At 45.6% G+C, this 22,901-nt stretch overlaps 1 protein-coding gene across 1 annotated transcript; it reads right to left on the reverse strand.

Annotated features, from left to right (window-relative positions):
- On the reverse strand, positions 1 to 14,986 carry LOC138975738 (uncharacterized). Its single transcript, XM_070348487.1, has 6 exons — positions 14,454 to 14,986; positions 10,701 to 10,946; positions 10,006 to 10,176; positions 7,660 to 7,815; positions 2,758 to 3,005; positions 1 to 1,562 (listed from the first exon to the last, which is right to left on the reverse strand). The coding sequence occupies exons 1-6, from the start codon at positions 14,688 to 14,690 to the stop codon at positions 527 to 529; spliced, it is 2,094 nt and encodes a 697-aa protein (XP_070204588.1). The 5' UTR covers positions 14,691 to 14,986; the 3' UTR covers positions 1 to 526.
- Between the last annotated feature and the right edge of the window lie 7,915 nt (positions 14,987 to 22,901).

The following is a 22,901-nucleotide window of genomic DNA, read 5'->3' on the forward strand; positions in this document are numbered from 1 at the left end:
TTTCAGGTTAGTAACTTCATTTCAACATTGCATACAACAGACATTGTAACCTATCGTGAAAAGGAGAGTTTGCTGATTCAGTGAAAAACATTGGAACACCGTCTGCTAGAATGCAGCTACTTAAAGTTTGCAAGGTTTGTTGCTTGGCAAAGAACTGGATTTTACACGGAATGTATTTCATGTACGACAAAAAAAAATGTTGCAAATTGCATCGTCTATCGCCCAGTCACAGAAGCAAACCTGGCAAGGTAAGCGTGTACTTCATACACGTCGAGGAAACCGGAAACATGCACTGTTGTTGTAGTAAAATATGAAATGTATATTGAGCAACTTCCGAGGAAATATGGCCCTGTGATCGAAATAGAGCTGTGTGAGCTTTTGCAATCACAACCTACGAATTCCCCCACGTGTCTTTCAATTTAACAATATTCACTGATAGTACAACAACACACACACACACACACACTCACACAATCACTTCTGATAGACAGTTTTTCTTTTGATTTCAGAAGAACATCCCCCAGTATCACCCTGGCACACATGGACCTTCGCCTATTTCTTCCTCTGTTGTAAAGGGCTCCACAGCAGTCATCTCTGCAGGCCCTTGCTCATCGGGCGGTCTCTCTCCCTCAGTAGTCTCCTCTTGCGCTTCACCTTCTGTAAGCTGCCTTTCTTCAGCAGGCCTTTCATCAAGCGTGTCCTCTTCTTCAGGAACAAAGAGCTCTACTAGTGTTTCGTGATCCGTTTCGTCTTGCTCTGCCCACTCAGCCAATGTTTGCTGGAATCCGTCGTAGGTGATCACCGATAAGGCCATGTCGGCGTCGCTTGCTTCTTCAGGGAAGAGGTCTTGTGAAGGCAGTGCGGATACTGGCTGTTCTGCCTCCTGTTCCCAAATCTCTTGGAAGTCGCCGTAAGTGTAGAGCGCGATGGTCATTCTTCTCGGCGTTTCTTTCTCAAAGTCATGCGTTGGTGCCTTGGGTATTACATTGAGATCTGACTCCATTTCAGCGCACTCATCAGACTGTAGCTTTAAAAACATCTCCAGTTCCTCTGGGGGTAGCCATGTTGGACGACAGCTGATGCCTTCCTCTTTGTCTTCCCCTTCCTCTCCTTCTTCCTCCGTCTCGTGTGCAGCCTCCTCCTCTAGTTCCTCAAGGAGGGACTCCTCCCCCAGAGCTTTGGTTGTTGTTGATCCATCTCTTGTTGCTCCCTCCTCGGCCTCCATCCTTTTCTTGAAGTCATCCACACTGCGAGAAATAACGTATTCGATGTACTGTGGGACGGAATGGATTGAAGGGGTTTTCTCTTTGTCTTCTGCTTCTCTATACTGTTGTTCCTCTTCGCCCGTGGCCTCCGTTGGCCCTTTTGCCTCTTCTTCAGGAGGTCCTTCTTCACTGGGCTGTTCTTCTTCTTCAGTAGATTGTACCTCTGCAGAGTTTTCTTTTTCAAGTTCCTTGACAGGATGCGCTGGGCGTATTGCTTCCACGTCGTCACAGGGCAAGTTTTGCAATGGATCTGTTTCCTCGTCTGCCAGAGAAGAAGTGATCCAGTCTCGGATCCTTCTGAGAAAAAAAATAATTTTTGATACATTTACTTCCGAACTGTGAGCAGCCTGGAATCACAACGAACATGTATGCTAACTAGTGTGACAGAAATACGGAACGATGCAAAACACAACAATAATTTCTTTATCAGCTCCATCAAGCTCTGGGAGTTGATGATAATTAGTTTTAACGTCCTCTTAGAACCAATTGGCCTATCTTGGGACAGGTAGTGTTGATATGCTTTATGGGGGGACAAGACACTGGACAGACATGCAAACAGAGAACACATATGATCGTGTTATAGATCTGGAAGTCTGTTGTTGCGATATTTCAAAATGGGGATGGAAGTAAAGATTTTGTTGGGGTTGTTGCCATAGTGTACGCGAAATATAGTTGAAGTGGAGCGGTTTTGTAGGCTTATTTGCTTTTTATTTATGTAAGATATTTTTTTAGACTTTTGGATAATGCCAAAATAATGTAATAAAGAACTGGCTGAATAAGTAAATAAATACGTAACTAGAAACATAAAAATAATTATTAGCCAAATAAGAATATTAAATATAACTTGCTAAAATAATATATCAGAATGGGGAACTTAAGTTCAGGTAGGAGGGCGGTGTATGTGATTTAGCCTTGTTTGAATAGAGCTATGTGATAGGTGTTGTAGGCGCTTTGGTTGTTGGGCGTGGGGGGGGGGGGGGGGGGGGGGGGTCGGTGGGAGAGAGGGTTGAGGGGTGGGAAGGAGGAGAGGGGGCTCTGGGAGTAAATAAATCCGTCAATGAACTGATCAGTGCATGTTCGGAACTACATGAAATGCACGCATCAACTCAAAAGTACATAACACAGGACTGTACAATACAGACAGACAGGCAAGCATGCAGACCTAGACCTCAACCTCAACCCCCTGCCCCCCCCTCCCCCCACACACACACACACGCACACGCACGCACGCACGCACACACACACACACACACACACACACACACACATACACACACGCACGCGCAAAGACACAGACACACATAGAGACGGACACATAGAAATACCCTGACCGGCTACATCGATAGAACCAGCTACGATAGACCTAATCAAACTACCCTCCCAATCCACTGACCAAATAACCCATCACGCAAACCGTCATGCACATGTCCACGAACCCTCTCGACCACCAGTCCACCCACCAAACAACCAAGCTAACCCTGCAAACACTCACCCGCTCAGTTCAGGATCCACCGGCACCTCAGGGTCCGTGGGACACTCGCGGCTTTGTTTTGCCTCTGAGTCGCCGCTGTCTCTTCTCCCTACAACGATGTCGCTGGTGGACACGCCGTAGAGGAACCTCCAGTTGTCCTCCGCTCTGGCCTCTCTGCTGGCAGCTTTGGAGGCGGGCACAAGGATAGAGTCCGTCTGGATCGCCTTGTCCAGGGGCTTTCTCCATATACAGTTTATTGTTCGTGGCGCCTGGAAGCAAGAAGAAGCGTTCACGCTGACTGTGAGTGATTTACATATAAAGACCTACTTTGACGCAACTAAGCTAGGGTCATATCGCCAGATCATCAAACTCTTGAAGTGTGCAAAGTTTCAAAGCACTAGCTTCAAAAACACCTGAGATAATGTCAACGTTAAGTTAGTTTGAATCGAACACGACCCCACAGTGACCCCAACATCTGCTGAGGGTCAGCCAAACTGGGGATCTTCGAACCCTAGAAGTATGCAATGTTTCAAAGCTCTAGCTTCCAAAACATCCCAGATAACCTAAACGTTACGTTTTTTGTTCACGGACGGCCGGCCGTCCGGACGTCCATACAGACGGGCACTGCTCATTACTAAGACTCACCGATTACTAAGGTGAGTCAAAAATATTGAAACGAACAGACATCCGAAAAGGACAGGCAGCAGTCATCGCGCAGTCAGACAGACAAACAGACAGACAAATAGACAGAATTACAAACAGACAGACAGACAGACAGACAGACAGGATAACAAACAGACAGAAAGACAGACAGACGGACTGTGACAGGCAGGCAGGCGGACTACCAGAAAAACAAACCATTAATGAAATTGTAACCGATCGAACAACAAGTGAATAAATTAAACTTCTGATATATGTTTTCTGTTGTTTGTCTTAATTGCTTTGAATGGGGAATGACCAACTGAGTGGCCCTTGTATTCTTTTGAGTAGTGCATATATATATACTAGATGAATACGCGCTTCGCCGGGTAGCAAGTAGAGCCGAATACCCGGCTTGAGTGGCGCACCGTACGCCGGCTTCGCCTGGTCCGAACCATGGACCCGCCAAGCTTAGGTCCCTCCCAGATTCGTGGAATGGGAACAGCACGAAAATGATTCAGTGGCCATAATGCCATTCCTGATCATATCATGTCGAGTCCCATACTTGTCGACGGCGCCCAATGTAACCGAGTGCCGAGACACCTTTGGAGGCGAAGTCCACTCAACCAGGATTGAGAAATGTAGAGCTTATCTCTAAGCCCTTTTCAATCTGTGATGGCTTATCAGAGGAAGGCCAGGACATACAGACTCAGAAAAGCAGCCATACCACTACCAGATCACAAACAGAACTCTACAATCCACAGGTGTTTTTTACAGACACACACAAACACACACACACACACACACACACACACACACACACACACAGAAGCCGTATGTGTAGAGGTTACATGCCGAGTCTCAGTGATTATCAAAAATAATGGTCGAAGTTAGCGGATCATGAAAAATGCGAGCTTTAGCGAGCTTTTTCATGACCGCGAACTGAGACCATTATTTTTGATAATCACTGAGACGAGGTGTGTAACCTCTTTATTCCTCCTTTCTTCAGTTATTCAAAGAAAAGAGGAGGTTTTTTGCGAAAGTTTGATCGAATCCTATTCACTCAACCAGTCAACCTGCGCAGGCGATCGATTAATGCGCGGTTGTATAGTTCCGTGCAAATCATTCCATTCTGTTAACACTTCTTGTCAGTTTTCCTATTTTGGACTAAAATCAAGTACACAGATATGCTGTTATTCTGCTGTGGCGGCAAAGGCAGATATTGTGTGTTCTGTATATGTTTTGGTATCGGTTAGGAAAATGTTCTTTCGTCAAATGGGACTAGCAGACGAACTTTTGCACCCGTGTTCCAACGTTAAAAACTGTATGAAGTTAAGTTTTCTGGGGAAAATAGTGTATGAAACCGCTTTATGTTGTTTAAATTGATGAGATGTGTGCATTTGGTTGCGTGTGATCTGTTTATTAAATGAAATATTGTTGAAAACTGACCGTCGGATTGCAGTCTGTTGTCGAAGAAACTGAGTGAAAAGAAGGGGAACTACTCTTGTCGCTAGACAAAGTATGAGTTACTTGCCTTGGGAAATTGCTTGTGATGAACGTCTGATCGAGATTCAGAAAACAACCGAACTCATGGATTTTATATGGAGATTCATGTGTTCAGGCCTGTAGTTGTTAATTTAAATGCGGTATGTTTGTATTGTTTGCTCCAGAGATGTATACTTCGTACATTAGAGCGTTCGGAACTTTTCAGTCGCAAAAAGTAGTACCGAAACAGAACAGCTTCTCAACCCATTGCACTATCGAGGATGCAGGCTGTTGCTGGGTCGTTATTTGTTTGGTTGCTGGGTCATTATCGAAAAATAACTACCCCTACAAGTTTACAGAGGTAAAGAAGCAGAGGAGGGAATAAATATAGAGATAGATGACAGTGTATTTTTCGCGTGGCTATAAATTGATTCGACCTTTGCACTTTTACAGTGAGGATAATTTACGGGTCCAATTTACGTTGACCTTCTAAAAATAGTAACAGAACGCCGGGAATATCCGAAGATGCCCCCTCCTACTGTAGTGCACCATACGAAGGAAGGGAGGTAAACGCTGAAAACATGGAGAAGATAAGGAAGAGTTATGGTACGAAAAAAAAAATCGGTTTGCGCTGCGCGCTGCGTGCTGAGAGCACGTATTGAAATATCTCATCGACCAGATTTTTTCCGGGGTGTATCTGAATATGGACACCAAATTTGAAGCAGATTCATCGAGAACTTTGGCCGTGCTTGGCGAATACACACATACACAGACAGACAGACAGACAGACAGACACACAGACACAAGTCGTATATATATATATAGATATACTCGGAGGCAAAAGAAACGCAAATAAATGATGCGTTAATTAAACCTTTATGGACTTGAAATAAAAAGAAAATAATGATACTAGCATCTTCTGCACGTGTTGTTTTAGCGGTCTTATCTTGTCAGAACCGTGTTTGCCGTTATCTGGGTCACACGTGAGGTCTTGTTGACGGGGATCCCAAACCGTCATATCATGGGGACCACTTTCAGCTTATGCACAATGTGGAAAAGCAGCTTTTCGTGTTCAGAGTGTTCAGGCAAACTGTACCGTACTCACAAAACTGTTACAACATTCATTTCTGCGACACAGGCGCGATGCCGAGACTATCACCAGATCAGCGCCAACAGGCGATCGGGAGACTTGATGCCAGACAATCAGTTCAGCAAGTTGCTAGGGCATTTGGAGTAAATGTCACCACGGTTTATCGCCTTCAGCAACGTTGTCATGCCAATAACAGTACCTGCGACTTACCAGGACGTGGCAGACCCCGGGTAACAACAGCCCGACAAGATCGCCATCTTGTCCATCAACACCAGCGAGATGCATTCGAAACTGCCGCCAACACAGCCCGTAACACATTTGGGGTGCATGGACAACCCGTCAGTGCCAGAACTCTACGCCGACGCCTTGGTGGGCAGAACCTGGTAAATCGGCGTCCTGCTCGACGTCCTGTATTGACAGCTCAGCATCGCCTGGATCGTCTAGCCTGGGCCCAGCAGCATGCCCACTGGCGCCATCGGGACTGGCGGAGGGTTCTTTTTTCGGACGAGAAGCGCTTTTGCCTGGAACCTGGCGATGGGCGTGTCCGGATCTGGCGAAGACCTGGACAGCGGTTTGCCAACAATAACATCCTGCAGCATGATCGATGGGGAGGTGCCAGCGTCATGATATGGGGCGCCATTGGTGTCAATTAGCGAGTAGGACCTGTCGTCTTTCAGAACGTCGGCCAAGGTCGTGGGAATGGTGTCAATGCAGATCGCTACATCAATCAAGTCCTGCGTCCCTATGTGGTTCCATTTGTCCAGAGGTACCAGAACTGCCTGTTCCAGCAAGACAATGCCCGTCCCCATACTGCACGTGCTACCCAGGACAGGTTGCGTCACAACAGCGTGAACATTCTGCCTCATCCTGCTCGATCTCCGGATCTCAACCCAATCGAACACTTTTAGGACATCATGCAAAGAAGGATTAATGCCCTTGCCCGGAGACCCCGCACAGCAGCAGAACTGCGTGCTGCCGTGACCCAGGTGTGGGCTCAGGTCCCTCAGCAGCAAATTAATCACCTCGTCCTCTCCATGTACTGGAGGTGCGCCACAGTCATCAACGCCCAGGGAGGAGCAACACGCTTTTGACTTTCAACAGTCTTCAAACAGTGTTCAGTGGAACATGGCACGTCATGCTCTCATCCCAATACACTTTTCCGTATGGTTTTTGTATCGGTCAATTCGTTTCCTTGTTATTGTTAACCCGAAATAATTAATTCGACATTAAAATTCATGGGTAACCCATCTTCACTGCAGCATTTGCGTTTCTTTTTGCCTCTGAGTTTATATATATATTTTTTTTTAAAGATTTCAAGCAACAAACGTGAAAGTATATGATGTTTAAAAAAAACATATTTTAGAAGAGGCTGCGCTTCACTGTTAAACTAAAGACCTCACACGGAGACCATCATGTAAACTGAGAAACAAAACCATGCTGAATCAGTCCCGAATACCCATATCGGTTGACTTGAGGTGACGATACAAACCAACAACCATCCATCTCCCTCCTCACACCCACCCCCTCCTCACTCCGTCCCCAATTATGTATTCATGTAATGAGTGTTTCGTAGTTGTTATAATAGTAGATTAGTCTCTCTTTAGGGCGAGGGCCAGATGCAAACAAAATAAAATAGGGTCTACCTATATATGCTTATTCTGTTAACCTCATAAAATAAAGAATTGTCGTTGTCATTGTCCCCCACTGACCTTGAGAATATTGGGGTCAATCCATGTTGGAGGCACGGGTTTCCGTGCCTGAAGTGAGCACCATGAGCACACGGAGCTGAGAGAGGTCAAGGACGCTCCATCCGTGGCTGACCTTGGCACAGACAGCTTGTCTCTCCCGTTGGCGAAGGTCGTTTTCTGGTGGTCAAATAATAATATTATCAGTACAGTGGAACCCTCTTGTAAGACCTCAACAAATCTGAGAAAATCAGGTCTGAAAAAGGAGGGAGTCTTGAAATGGGGGTACATTTACAGAGGTTATAAACACAAAGTCTGAGAAAACAGGGTCTTAAAAGGGAGGAAGTCTTACATTGGCCGGTCTTCAAAGGAGGGATCAACTGTATGTCATTGTCGTTGAACAGCCTTTTCTTGGATTTTTACACCCCCGGTATAGGGGTGTGTATAGGTTTCGGTCGATGTGTTTGTTTGTTTGTGTGTTTGTGTGTGTGTGTGTTTGTGTTCGCATATAGATCTCAAGAATGAACGGACCGATCGTCACCAAACTTGGTGAACAGGTTCTATACATTCCTGAGACGGTCCTTACAAAAATTGGGACCAGTCAAACACACGGTTAGGGAGTTATTGGTGGTGGCAGTGAGAATGGGTGCAGTGAGAATGGTTATTTCCCTTTGACCAACGGGGGTGTTTTTCCTACCTCGAAGGAATTTCTTGTTGTGTGTGGATTTTGTTTTGCACTATTTGGGTCTTCTCGGTGTCTTTGTCACATTCTCGTGCAGACACACAGCTAGAGATCGACATGTTGGGAACCTTTTTGAGTGTGCGTGAGCCTCTTTTGCGTAAATGACGACAGATCCATCCAGGCGTTTTTGAAATGTTCTTCCTTATGGGCACACCATACATCTATAGCCTGATAGCTTCCTGTGCAAACTGGAAATTATTTGTTGCAGGAATTTTGCAATTCACACATTTTCATTTGCATACAAAAATAAACAAACAACAAAAATAGGAGAAACAGTGCCAGTATGGAGGCGGAGTCGCCAGACCGTTGGTTTTTGCTGTGCGTCAGTTCTGAACAGAATTTGGGGATTTACGTCCTCACAGGGAATTTCCTATCATTGACATGTATGTGGTGATGTGCTGGAGCTGTGCATCCTCGTGGAAAGAAGCTTTTATCCGATGTAAATGCCTTGGCAGATCTGCGGTGGTCTTCATGTTCGTTTACACAAGAAGGAATGTATCTGAGACGGGAAGGCGGGAGAGCAGACTCGAGTTATTTTGGGTCAAAAAACATATTTTGGGTTCTCAGCATTTTTAGGTACTTTGAGCACCATAGAATCATTTTGCGAAGTAATCTTGTCATCTTCAACCTCTTTCTTGCAATAGAGCGATCATTTGTTTTTATTAACATTTGACACCACGGCATTTTGAAAACTTTTGACGCCGTTTTCTCAGAATCGTTTTTTTTAACACAAGCACCGTCAATGGGAACTATTCATCTTCGAGACTAATTGTTCAATCTTCTTACTTGTTATTCTCATCAGAAATGATGTCTCTTCACAGTAACAGGAAGACTTTCCATGATTTTTCGAGGAATAATGTTAGAAGTTTTGTCAACGTACAAAAAACTTGCTTTTTTTCCCCAAATGTATTTTGTGCATGTGATATCTACCAAGGTAACACAATCTGTTATTCATATGAAAAAGTTGCTCTGTTACTGGATCTAGGGGCCTGTTTAGAGTGAAATAAAAACCACTTAAAAGTTCAATCTGTATTCGTCTGAAAGATAAATGAGTCATAACAACCACATGTTCTACACTAAAAAAGGTCGCAAAAAACGTCAATTCTGACCAACCAGTCCTTTACTGTTACCTCATAGCACAACAAACACTTTTTCTGAGTTTGTTTTAATCGAGGACCTTGAAAATGAAAGGGAAAAGCTTTCCAAAGAAACAAATCTTGATGTCTGTGCCATCTGTGCCCTGTAAAAATGCATCGAAGACTACCACGACATTACTGTCACAAACGTCTCCATCAGTACCCACTGCAACATACACTTTACCACGTTCCGCACACACGAACGGGCAGGGAGACAGACACCCAATTTACCCAGTTTGACACACAGACACAGACACACACACACACACACGGTGACGCACGCACACACACACGTACGTACGTACACACACACACACACACACACACACACACACACACGCGCGCGCGCGCGCCCCATGCACGCACGCACGCACGCACGTACACACACGCGTGCACCACGCCCGCACGCACACACACACACACACACACACACACACACACGTAATATATATCATCTAGTTTAAACACATGTGTCCTATCAGGAGTACCTACCGCATGCGAACATTTTGATTTATTTTTAGGTGGTGGTTCTTCTGCAACTGGTTCAGGCTCAGGCTTTTCGTACAGCGGTTTGCGCTCAGCGGGTTTGAGAGGCTTGTTCTCGTAGGGAATGACCAACGGCATACCTCCTGGTCGGTATATGCCGCCATGCTGCACCTCCGCCTGAAAAAAAATACCCCGCGAATGAATACACACCGTGGGTACATAATTATGTGGTCCCCCAAGACTGTCCATAATTGAGACCGAAGTCAACTTCGCCAAGACTTCGCGAAGTCTTTTTACCGACAATTCAATGCCGAAACCAGCTTCGCAAAGTAGACTTCGTCCAATCAATGGTCAGGCTATAATCTCTGCATTTCCTCCCCCCTCTATTTGTTTTACGAGACATATTAATATTGACGTATAGCACTGAGCGAGCCAACAAAAGGCGAAACAAAATGTTTGTTTCCAATGACAAGGCCAAAAAATATGGTCTGTTTATTTGTTGTTGATTAAAGTGGTGTATTTGGCTTTTCATTGGACAAAAATCGCGCGAACTGTGTTCCCTAAAGGTCGGAGAAGAGTAAATCGATTTGCAAATTCTGCAAAATCAAATGTTGTCTTTTTATAAAAAATAGGTTTTGAAGGGCTAAAAAATAGTCCCAGGGTTGAGAATGAGCTAGGCAATGAGATTAGACGACACCTACCACATTACTGTCGCCCTTTGCTCTAAGAGTGGCCACGTTGTTGACGAAAGACGAGTAGCTTAGTCCTTGCAGCTGTTGCGGTCCCTTGGTTTTGGCCCGTGTACCAGTGGCGCTCTTGAAGCGCGTGGCCCGCCATGCTGCAAGCCGAGTGGTGTGGTAGTAGTGAGCAGACTTGCCCTTTCGCTTCGGAGATGTGTACGCGTCTGAGTCAGACTCTATCATCTGTTTGGAGTCGATGGCTATCACCTGTGCTCAGGTCCCAACAAAATCATACATAAACAAATGAATAATACATAAATGAATAGCAAGAGAGAGAGAGGGGGGAGGGAGAGAGAGAGAGAGAGAGAGAGAGAGAGAGAGAGAGAGAGAGAGAGAGAGAGAGAGAGAGAGAGAGAAAGAAAGAAAGAAAGAGAGACTGACTTTTGGGGTTTAACGTCCTCTAAGACTAGTTGGCCCCTATTATGACAGGTATACACTGAGGATTATGGTGTGATACTATAACAAGCCCACTGCGACTGTCTTCTTCGACACGCCAGCATTAGGGTTATCTTGTCAAAGTATCAAAATCATGATAATGATAATGAGAGACGAGAGATGATGCATGCGTTTCTTCGTATTATCCAAGGCCAGAGACATTCGCTGTGAGGTTTGGATCTTTTACGTGCGCATGTGTGCACATGGGGGTGTAAGGACACCGAGGAAAGTCTGCACAAAGTTGTGTCCGAGATATCTCTCGTCGAACCTGAGATTTAAACCCGCACTGACAGCGAGCAACTGGTTATAACGCCAGTGTGCTACCGACTGAGCTACGGCCCAGCCCTGGAGAGAGAGAGAGAGAGAGAGAGAGAGAGAGAGAGAGAGAGAGAGAGAGAGAGAGAGAGAGAGAGAGAGAGAGAGAGAGAGAGAGAGAGAGAGAGAGAGAGAGAGAGAGAGAGATTCACACACAATACAAGTTTGTAGCTAATCTCATAGGAGGGAGGGAGAGAGAGAGAGAGTGGGTATTTCTGGATCTAAATGTTACCAGGCTATCACAACAGGCATGTAAGAGCTTAATGTTTATTTAAAGGCACAGTAAGCCTCCCGTAAACCATCACAGATACTGCCAACCTTTTACACAGTACAAACACCCTTTCATTTAAACACTCACCGAACGGGAACATCCCAGGTGCCCTACGTAAAGAGCGAGCAATTTTTAAAGAATTAATTTTGCGGATTGTGCAATCGGACCGTGGTGCGTTTTGGCGCTAGACCCAACTTTTAAAATCTAAATAATAAATTGACAGCTTGCTACACAAACATTCTTAAATCATAAAAAAATTCTTTTTTTCATCAAGACAAGATCAGTACAATTCGAAGTTTTGAAAGTTTGAAAAAAGAAAAGCCCGGACGCAGGGTCACGCAAGGTCGTGGTCTCGTAGCAGACGACGGTTTATGCCTATAACGCTAGTTCCTCTGAACAGTCAAAAGCCATCGCTAGAGTTCTTGTGAACCACAGCCGTTTGTTTCGTGCATAGTCAGAGGTACATAATAACGTGCTATTGCAGATAAGCTTACATCGAGTCGCATTCAAATTACTAACCGACGACTACATTGTGAAAAAGGGAAACTGGATCACACGGGTTCACGATGGCTCAGGGGTAAGATAAACCACGCAAAAATAAATTCTTTGAAAGTTGCTCGCTCTTTACGGAGGGCACCTAGGATGTTCTCAAGCGGTGAGTGTTTAAATGAAAGGGTGTTTGTACTGTGTGTAAAAGCATGACAGTATCTGTGATGGTTTACGGGAGGCTTACTGTGCCTTTTAAGCTGGCCAAGAACTTCAACTACTTAAAGGCACAGTAAGCCTCCCGTAAACCATCACAGAGCTCCCCGAGCGTCTACATTCAGTACAAGCATACTTCCATTTAAACGCTCACCGAACGGGAACATCCTGGCTGCTTTCTGTCGAGCGTGAGAAATTTTCAAAGAATTTATTTTCGTGGACTTGGCCCTTTACAACAATGGCGCCTCGTTTTGGTGCTGGACGGCTGTTATGAATATCCCGGAAATCACGCCCGGACAGTAAGCCTCCCGTAAACCATCACAGATACTCTCAGGCTTTTACACACAGTACAAACACCCTTCCATTTGAACGCTCACCAAACGGGAACATCCTAGGTGCCCTACGTAAAGAGCGAGCAATTTTTAAAGAATTGATTTTGCAGATTGTCTCGAACACTTTTTGGACCCATCCTGAACTCAGGTCAAAAATGAGTTACTTCCCTTAAACTGGCGATAGCCGTGGATCGATGATTATCAGAATGTTTTTGGACCGTGGTGCGTTTTTGCGCTAGACCTAACTTTTAAAATCTAGCTTGTTACACAAACATTCTTTAATCATAAAAGAATTATTTTTTCATCAAGACAAGATCAGTGCAATTCGAAGTTGTGAAAGTTTGAAAAAAGAAAAGCCCCGAAGCAGGGTCACGCAAGGGTCCTAGCAGACGACGGTTTATGCGGCATATCGCAGTTCCTCTCAACAGTCAAAAGCCATCGCTAGAGTTCTTGTGAACCACAGCCGTTTGTTTCGTGCATAAAAACGTGCTATTGTAGATAATAGGGAGATTTAAAAGACAGCACGTTTCGTTTTGCAGCTCGTTTCGTTTGGTGAATGAGTCACCCCGCGAAACGGAACGTGAAACGAGACGGCATAGGCCGCAGACAAGATTTAGATGTATTCACGTTTCGTTTCGGAATGAAGGAAGGGCGATAAATCTTCAAGTGAAATTATCACGTCTGTCCTCGATCAGAATGGAGAAAAAAAACCCTAGGAGGTGGTCCAGAATCGGGCATACTTTGATTATTTTCAGTCCAAATAAATCACACAGACTTTGTTTATACAAAATCACATACGAAGCCAGAATAAAAATTCGATGCGATGACCTACTTCTGCTTCGCCATTTGCTTTCTCACCATGAAGTTGGATAAATGTACCAGGATCAGCACCCTTCAAAATATTTCAGTTCACAACAGTTGTCTACCTCCAATGAACACATTCTCAGCGCTGAAAGACTGTGAAAGGGTTGATGAATCTAGCAATGCATAAAATGGCCAACAAATAAAACTGTTAGTGTGCAAAAATACTCACAAAAGTTGACGAAATATTGTTCGTTTTTTGGGGGTGGAAAACGTGACTGCGTTTTGACGTTCCACGTTCCGTTTCAGTTGACCTTCACCTTTCCAGCGAGAGACCCCCGAAATGATGACGTTTACCACAACTTCAAAACGAAACGTCCCGACGTTTCGTTTTTTAAATCTCCCTAATCTCACATCGAGTCGCATTCAAATGACTAACTGACGACTATATTGTGAAAAAGGGAAACTGGATCACACGGGTTCACGATGGCTCAGGGGTAAGATAAACCACGCAAAAATAAATTCTTTGAAAATTGTTCGATCTTTACGGAGGGCACCTAGGATGTTCTCAATCGGTGAGTGTTTAAATGAAAGGGTGTTTGGTGTGTAAAAGCCTGACGGTATCTGTGATGGTTTACGGGAGGCTTACTGTGCCTTTAAACAATTCGTGTGTGTGTGTGTGTGTGTGTGTGTGTGTGTGTGTGTGTGTGTGTGTGTGTGTGTGCATGTGTGTGTGTGTGAGAAAGAGAGAGAGAGAGAGAGAGAGAGAGAGAGAGAGAGAGAGAGAGAGAGAGAGAGAGAGAGAGAGAGAGAGAGAGGGGGGGGCGAGGGGGGAAGAGCAGCATGACAGATACAAACCTCTGGGTGGCGTTTGGTCCATTCTTGGTGTAATCGTACTTTATCCTCCCTACACTTCTTCTCGGATCTTGTGATTGTCTCTTTTTCCCTTTGCGCCGCGACCTCAACTTCTACTGTGTACGGTGACCATTTCGTAAAGACTTCCTTCTTCAGATCTTCCAGTGCTTCTTGTTCTTCCTGCTTGCGTCGAAGCTGAGCCATCTTCTTTGCCCAAGTGTTTTTCTGCGCCTTAGCCATGACTTCAGATCTGGCAAGATTTTGTTTCGAAAGTTAAGAGTTGTTCTTTTCAGCCCTTTTCCTGGGAGTTCTGTATCACTGGAAAAGGGATTTTCTCTGCTTGTTTTAACATTTTTATGTCCGGGGTCCTGTCTAGTAGGGACCTAAGCCGCACCAACCAGTGATGATTTGCCCTGAATAGGGATTCCCTCAATACACTGAAGAAGAAGAAGAAGAAGAAGAAGACAAAAACCTGAACAGAAACGAAAGATTAGAAGCGAGGATAAAGCACAAGTATTACGTCATGGAATAGATTTCGTTCTGTCTGATGACGCTATATTTGTGACGACATTCGGAGATAAATAAAACATTACATTGTTTCCTCCGTTGTGGAACATAGTTCTTCCCGAGTATTTTGGAAAAGTTGTCGTCTGGCCGGCGTAACCAAAACTAAAAAAACGTGTTGAAAGGACACAGGACGAGCTGCAGAGGTATGATTTTTGGAGAAACAAAGAGGCACCATCTGTTAGCCTAAATTGTTTGATCATTTTCAAGAAAACTGCCCGAAATTCAAGGAAGCATTGCAAGGTACCAAAATATACAGACGGAGTGGAACAGAGAGAGAGAGAGAGAGAGAGAGAGAGAGAGTGGTAGGATGTTTGAAAACGAGGCAAACCCATGGCGGAAAGCGATATATTTTAGAATGAAATTCGATTCATTCTGTGAACCTATTTTTTGTGCTCAAGGGACCATGTTCATGATCATGTTGACGGAGTACACCATTCTTGAATGTTATCATTTGTTTCACATTCTTGAAATTTAATTTTTTGACTATGACTGAGGCAAAGAGCAAGTTTGTCCACAGGCGGAAGGTATTGTTGACTGGACCACCACTATCATAGAAAGACTAGTAGTCTTTCAATGATAGTGGTGGTCCAGTGACCGATACCTTCCGCCTGTGGTTTGTCATGCGCAGAGATAGAGAGAGACGCTTTGACAAATTGATAGCTAATTATGCCTAATAAGAGAGAGAGAGAGAGAGAGAGAGAGAGAGAGAGAGAGAGAGAGAGAGAGACCATACAGGGCCGGACTTGGCTAAGTGGAGGGAGGGGGGTGTTGCCAGTGGTGGTCCAGGGGAATGTTCCTCCTGGCGGGGTCAAGGGGCAGAGCCCCTTGTGGAGATAGGAAAATGGTTGCTCCTTGCATGAAACGGCATAAAATAAACAATAATAAAAAATGTTTTAAATAAGCGAGGTACATGTTTAGGCTAGGGGGGGGTTGCGCAACCCCAAACCCCCCCCCCCCCCCCCCCCCCCGGTAGTCCGGCCCTGCCATAAATCCAATTCCTGCTAACATGACTTTTATGGTAAGAGTTACCTCCCTTCCTTCAGAAAGTTCGAGATTATTAAGCAAATGGTTTAACTTCATCACTTTACACCCTTTGAGAATGAAAAGGTATGCTTGCATGGCAAGAGTTACCTCCCTTCTATGAATAACAAAATCAAGAGTTACCAGTCCCTTTGATTCTAGAACCGTCCTCAAAATTCTAGCTAATGTTGGTCATTGCTTAATCAGTTATTTCGTCCACGCACACACACATACACAGTGACACACACACACAGTGACACACACACAGTGACACACCCACACAGTGACACACACAGTCACACACACACACATACACACACTGCTGATGATCGACTGTTTTCTCTTTATTACAGAAGCACAACTCCAAGTATTACTTTGGCGCTCATAGATACAGTATCAACCTGGCTGCATCATCTTCTACCACACCCCACTACACAGTGCTCCACGCAACCATGCTTTGCACATAACACAGCCGTGTTACAAGCAGTTCTGTTCATGACAGTAATGAAGGCTTTTTTGGAAAGGACTGCTTAGAGATATAAGTCTAACCGCAACATCTTCAAGTACAATCTAAACTGCACTACAGCCACTACACACTTCTATATCAACCTGACTGCAGCAGCTTCAACTACACCCCGCTACAAAGTGTTCTAGCAATCAGTTCTGCACAGAACACAGCAGTGTTACAAGGAGTGCGGATCATGACAGCAATGCAGACATCATAGGAATGGACTGCTCAGTCTGACCACAGCTTCAATTTCAATCTAAACTGCACTACACACAATCGGTGCTGCACTGAACACATTGGTGTTTCAAGGAGTTCTGATCAATACAGCTCAACGAAGACTTTATAGGAATGGACTGCTCAGCGGTATCAGTCTGACCACAACATCTTCTAGTAAACACAACACTGCACTACACGCAATCAGTTATGCACTGAACACAGCAGTTTTACAAGCAGTTCTGATCATGACAGCAACAAAGACCTTATAGGAATGGACTGCTCAGCGTTATCAACCTGACCTCAACATCTTCAACTATACACAGCACTGCATTCCATACAACCTGTTCTGCACTTCATAAAACACATTCTCACTCACACGCTTCGTACAACAGATTCACAGAGTGTCAAAAACGGTCTTTCTTTCAAGGTCACGCAAGCGCCAACGCTCATCTAACATTTTTAAAATGGATTTAGACGTGACTGGAGACTTTACTCTAATACTTAGTGATAGCGAGAGCGTCGACGTTGACCTTACGCAAGAAGATACAGTCAATGATGGCATCATAGTCAGCGAAAGTGGCAGAACACCTCACGCAGATGTGAAAGTATCTGCTTACAAGGCACCGGCTAATCTTTCATCGTCAGAAAGTTCGAAGCATTTGACTAGCCGGCCCAAGACTTGGAAGTTCAAGCGGCTGTCAGCAAACCCGACACACCTTTCCGACTTTACGGTCTCAGAACAAAACACGACCCACCAGAACGATTTGCAGGAACCTTACGATCAAGTACCTTCAGCAGTAAGCAAGGGTATCCAGAAGGTTCTAAAAGTTCCAGTAATTGTAGGCACACATGTTAGCGTTAGTCAAATACCGAAAGAGCAAGACCCACTTGTGACGAATAAAGCATCTGAGATTCCCCAAAAGAGAGTTAGCCTGGCAGATGCAATAAACAGCAATACAGGAAAGCCAGCGACGGAAGCAAAATATGTATATCGGATTAGACTGGAAGGCAAAAGTCAGGAGGTTCCGCAGAAAAGAGCCATAGCAAACCTAAAGCAACCCATGCAGAACAGTGAATGCTCAACAGTTTCACTACTCTTCCAAAGAACAAGTGACAGACAAGTCACCCTTGGGGATTCAAGACAAAAACATCAGTCAGTGATAACAGAAGGTGACAACAACGCACTGAAAATGTCCCATGCAACAATCCAAACCCCAGGGCAAAATAGGCACGACATATCTAATGCTAGGATAACACCAGCTGAGCCCGAAACCCGGAACACGCAACAAGCAGAATGTCCGATGGTAGTCACACCATTACCACAAGCAGCCCATGAGCAGTGCAGACACAAACGCAGCAAGTCCAGAATAGATGAAGACACATCAGAACGAAGCTCAGAGGTGCTGAAACGTGCTAGACTCAGGTCCATTAATCTACCTTGTCAGAACTGGCCAGGTCTGCATGAAATAATATTGAATCCAAATAAAAGATTGGAACAAAACATGGCATATACACAGAACAGCGAGACCAGTTCAGTGGGGTATCCCAGCCTACAGATTCTGGGTAGCCAAGAACCAGGACGGAGACTTGGCACATGCGTGTCACCAGAAGCAATCGTCGTCGAGGAAAGAGGAGGGTCTGTAAAACAAAGAGAGAGCGCCGTCAGTGTCAACTACAAAAATGCCGAAGCTACAATCCCATCGGGATCTCGTCTAACATCGACGAAATTCAACATGGCCGCCCGCTTTCACCATCCTCGACCAATCACCATCGAACGGGCCAACGTTGCACCTGCAGGTCAGGGGTTCCCGATGGCTCAGCTGGCCAACACTCAGAGCGCAGTAGGCCACGCGGGATCGGGTGTTGCAGACGGTCAATTAACAACACTTGCACAACCAGCTTCTGAAGTTAAAGTCAGACTTGATGAATGTGGACACACCGCTGCGTGGACTGAGGGCACGATCCTGGCTTCACTGTTTAGGCACCCTGGCTTCCAACAAAAGGACACTCACTCTGAGAAGATCGAGCAGTCCGGTGATTTGCATACATCGAGATCGAGTGTCAGCCGCTACACTGGTGACAGTAGCTCACAGCCGGATGACAAAGATGTCATGCAGCAGTCTTACATCTTGCAGTACGCCATCAAGGAACAGCAATATCCCCATTCTGTCACATCTCAACCCGAAGGACCCAACACCGCGGAGAACTACTTTGAAAAAAAGGTGTTAGGTTCAGCAGATAACCCTTGTGTCGTTTCGGACGACGAGCAGACGAATGAACCTTCCGCGCCTAAAAAATGTGTGCAAATGTCAGTCAAAAACACACTTCGTCAACAAGGAATATCAAGAGGTAAGACAACAGTTTACAGGCATCAAAGCCGCAAGCAGTATCTGTCGGAAGAAACACATGGAATAAGATGGAGTCTTAAGAAGAAAAGGTGCGTCCCATCAAAACCAAACGAAGAAGAGACGAAAACATGTAGACCTCCAATTACAGAAGAGAATCAAATACAAAACTTACCACGACTAGCACTGACAGGTCTTTTCGGGAACAGAAAGACTGACTCCGTTGTTTCAGACAACAAGAAGAGTGCTCATATCAGTTCCAGATATGGAAGCGACGTAAATTGCCAAGTATCCGTCACGATACAGGAACAAGATCTTTTGGGCAATTCTTCAGATGTACAGAGGGCATTGAAGAATCTTGTGACCAGAAGGCAAGGATTAAGCAACGAGCGAACAACAGAACACGAGAATACGCTCAACACCACGGCATCAGCTGCTAATGTCCGTTGTAACGCTCCAGGGGTGGCTGATTTACCCACACATGTCCAGTCAAAGACAAACGCTGCCGCACAAGACAAGAATGAAGGCGCCACCGCCGCAAAAAATGACAGGAACGCAATTGACGTCGAAAAGAAATCTGCCCTCGGCAGTTCAAAGTCGGACATGACCACGAGTGCTCACAATGTTGACAGCGAGAAGGACGAGAAGGATGTTCCCGCACGCATCAAGACAGAAGCATGCACTGCTCACCTTGAGATAGACAACGAGAAAGATCGGGGATGCTATGTCCCTGTCCACCTTACGTCACAGAAGACCATAACGACTTCAGAGACAGAGGAAAACGAAGAAGCAGAAACCTTGCCAATTCACTTTTGTTTAGATATGAACGGCAACAATTCACTTGAGCTTCCAACAGAGCAGCTATGGATTTCAGAAAGTGAGACGGAGACATTGGAGAGACCTGACACACTGACGCAGGATCGGTGGCCAATGGGTTCATGGAGTTCTGACAGCATTCTAAAGCGTGATCGTCCATCACAGCGGCAAAAACGAAAGTCAGATCCGTTGTGCTTTGTCGGACTACAAACAATAAGCTTCAGCGGGATCAAACCGTTTCAGTGTGGAATATGCTTCGCCAAGTTCGATGACTGCCAAATGCTGACTTTGCACCACATAAAGAGTGATCGGAAGAAAAACACATGCGTTGGTCGCGGTGAGTCTAACTCTGGCAACGTATCAAGCGAGGCAGCCGACACTGGCTTTCCTTACCGCTGTGCCATCTGTTGTGCAGATTTCCAGCTCTCGGCGCACCTTGTTCGGCACGTGCGTACAATGCACAGCAGAAACTTACATCAACTGCAAAGCAGCTCGTGCAAGGACGAGGGCTCCTGTGAGGACATAAATGATCGTCTTCCCGTCACTAAGAATACCTCCAAGAAGAGTCGTTTGTTCGCGTGTCCAGAATGTCACGCAATTTTGATCGGCGAGAAGAGTATCTTGGATCACATGAACTTCCTCCATGGACTCATCCCAAGCAGGAGGCAGCTCTTTCAAGAACTCTGCCGGAAGACTTTGCAGGACGCTCTAGGCAACTACCAACAGAGGCATGACCAGCCGTCACAACCCATTGACGAGCGACCAGTCTTGTCAGCTTACCGTGAGTCTGCGCTTACTTCACCGCCTGATCCCTTGAGGCCTCGCTGTCATCAAGGTCCACTCCCTTCTCCCTGGGAACTCGCTCTCCCTTCTGCACCCTTTGACTACGCCATGCCCCCTTCTGTGAGATTTGACCACCAGGCATCTCCTTCTACACGATCTGATCACGTCACTCATGGTTTTGCTCAATTTGACCACGCCACGCCACCTTGTGTACGAGTTGGGTACGTCACTCCCGCTTCTGTAAGGATTGAGTACATGACTCCTCCCGCACGGTTTGGGCAAGTCGTGCCAACTTCAGCACGAATTCATTACGCCACTTCCACTGTCGCTCAGTCTGATGACCCCACAACCCCTACTGAGCGGTTTGAACACGTAACGCCTCGATCTGCACAGTTTTATGACGTCACTCCCCCTTCTGCGCGATTTACGCACGTCACCAGATCATCATCCTTTTTACCTGACGTCCCTCCTTTGCCGCAGTACTCACGTTTGGATGACTTGCAAGCCACTGCAAGCGGTATCCAATGCACGGCATTACCGCTGCTGGAAGGGGCATCAAGTCTTCATACACGAGGCCAATCGGCGCTTCCCCATCACAAGTGTTCTTTTTGCGAACAGTACGAAGAGAACTGGAGCTCCCGCAAGAAGCAGTTCTCCGCTGCTTACTTGGACCTCGCCTGCAAGACCTGCGGGGATAAGTTCGTCACCCCGACGCAGCTGAGGTGCCACGTGAGAGACGACCACACACAGTACAAGTGCAGCCACTGTCCGAGGAGATACCGGGGTTATTATGACCAAGCATTCCGCGGTGAACTGTAGCAATGCCACTACGTACACACCACACTACCCTTTGGAGAAACGAAGGCAGTGAAAAAACAAGAGTCAGACGTGCGCATAGTACAAGTGTAGCAATTATCCAATGAGATACCGCGGTTTATTGTGACCAAGCATTTCGCGGTGAACTGTAGCAAGTGCCACTACCTTTCGGAGAGATGAAGGAAGTGAAAAACCAAAAGACATAATTATGTTCGCACACAGTACAAGTGTAGCAAATCTCCAATGAGATACCACGGTTATTGTGACCAAGCATTCCGCGGAGAACTGTAGCAAGTGCCACTACTTTTGGGAGAAAAACCAAGAGACAGACGTTCGCAAAGTACAAGTGTAGCAACTCTCCAATGAGACACTGCGGTTATTACGACCAGGCATTCCGCGGAGAACTGTAGCAAGTGCCACTACTTTTGGGGGAAATGAGGGAAGCGAAAAACCAAGAGGCAGACGTTCGCACAGTACATTTGTAGCAACTCTCCAAGGAGATACCGCGGTTATTGTGACCAAGCATTTCGCAGTGAACTGTAGCAAATGCCGCTAATTTGTGGAGAAACCAAGCAAGTGTCTATCATTTGTAGAGAAATGTAGCAAGTTGAAAAGCAAGAGAGAGAGAGAGAGAGAGAGAGAGAGAGAGAGAGAGAGAGAGAGAGAGAGAGAGAGAGAGAGAGAGAGAGAGATACACTCACAGGACAAGTGTGTAGCTACTCACCCTGGAGGTAAAGCGGTTATTATGACTGAGGGCTCCTCAAGGAACGGTAGCAAGTGCCGCTAATTAGTGGAGAAATTAAGCAAGTGTCTATCATTTGTAGAGAAATGCAGCAAGTGGAAAACCAAGAATACGAGAGTGACAATCACACACAGTTCAAGTTTGTAGCTAATCTCCCAGGAGGTAAGGCGGTTATTTTGACTGAGGGCTTCCCAAGGAACGGTAGCAAGTGCCGCTAATTAGTGGAGAAATTAAGCAAGTGTCTATCATTTGTAGAGAAATCAGCAACTTGAAAACCAAGAGAAAGAGAGTGACGATCACACACAGTACAAGTTTCGCTACTCTCCCAGAGGAACTGCAGTTATCACTTGTGATACAGGTACAACCGAAGTTGCAGTTGCGTATGACTGCTGGCATACATCTGCTAGTCATGTAAACAAATGAGAAAAATATGGAACGTTCGCGCTGTTCCGCACTGGCATCGCCGTGTGCCTCTCAAAATATACCGCGGTCACGCTTGGCTGGGCATCGCTGTAGCACAGTAATCATGCTAATAATTATTATCAAGCGTGTTTACAGACCTAGCAATATTTGCGTCAGTGCTTATACGCAATTGAAACTGTACCTGTATCAATCATTAATTTGTCTGTGGACACTCG

The sequence above is a fragment of the Littorina saxatilis genome, linkage group LG9, assembly GCF_037325665.1.
Source record: "Littorina saxatilis isolate snail1 linkage group LG9, US_GU_Lsax_2.0, whole genome shotgun sequence".
NCBI lineage: Eukaryota > Metazoa > Mollusca > Gastropoda > Littorinimorpha > Littorinidae > Littorina > Littorina saxatilis.

Excerpts from the sequence above, each read along its gene's own strand:
- LOC138975738 (XM_070348487.1), bottom strand. The coding sequence starts at position 14,690 with ATGGCTAAGGCGCAGAAAAACACTTGGGCAAAGAAGATGGCTCAGCTT. Across the intron at positions 10,947-14,453 it reads GGACCAAACGCCACCCAGAG|GTGATAGCCATCGACTCCAA; the intron begins GTTTGTATCTGT and ends ACCTGAGCACAG. Across the intron at positions 10,177-10,700 it reads CAAAGGGCGACAGTAATGTG|GCGGAGGTGCAGCATGGCGG; the intron begins GTAGGTGTCGTC and ends ATTTTTTTTCAG.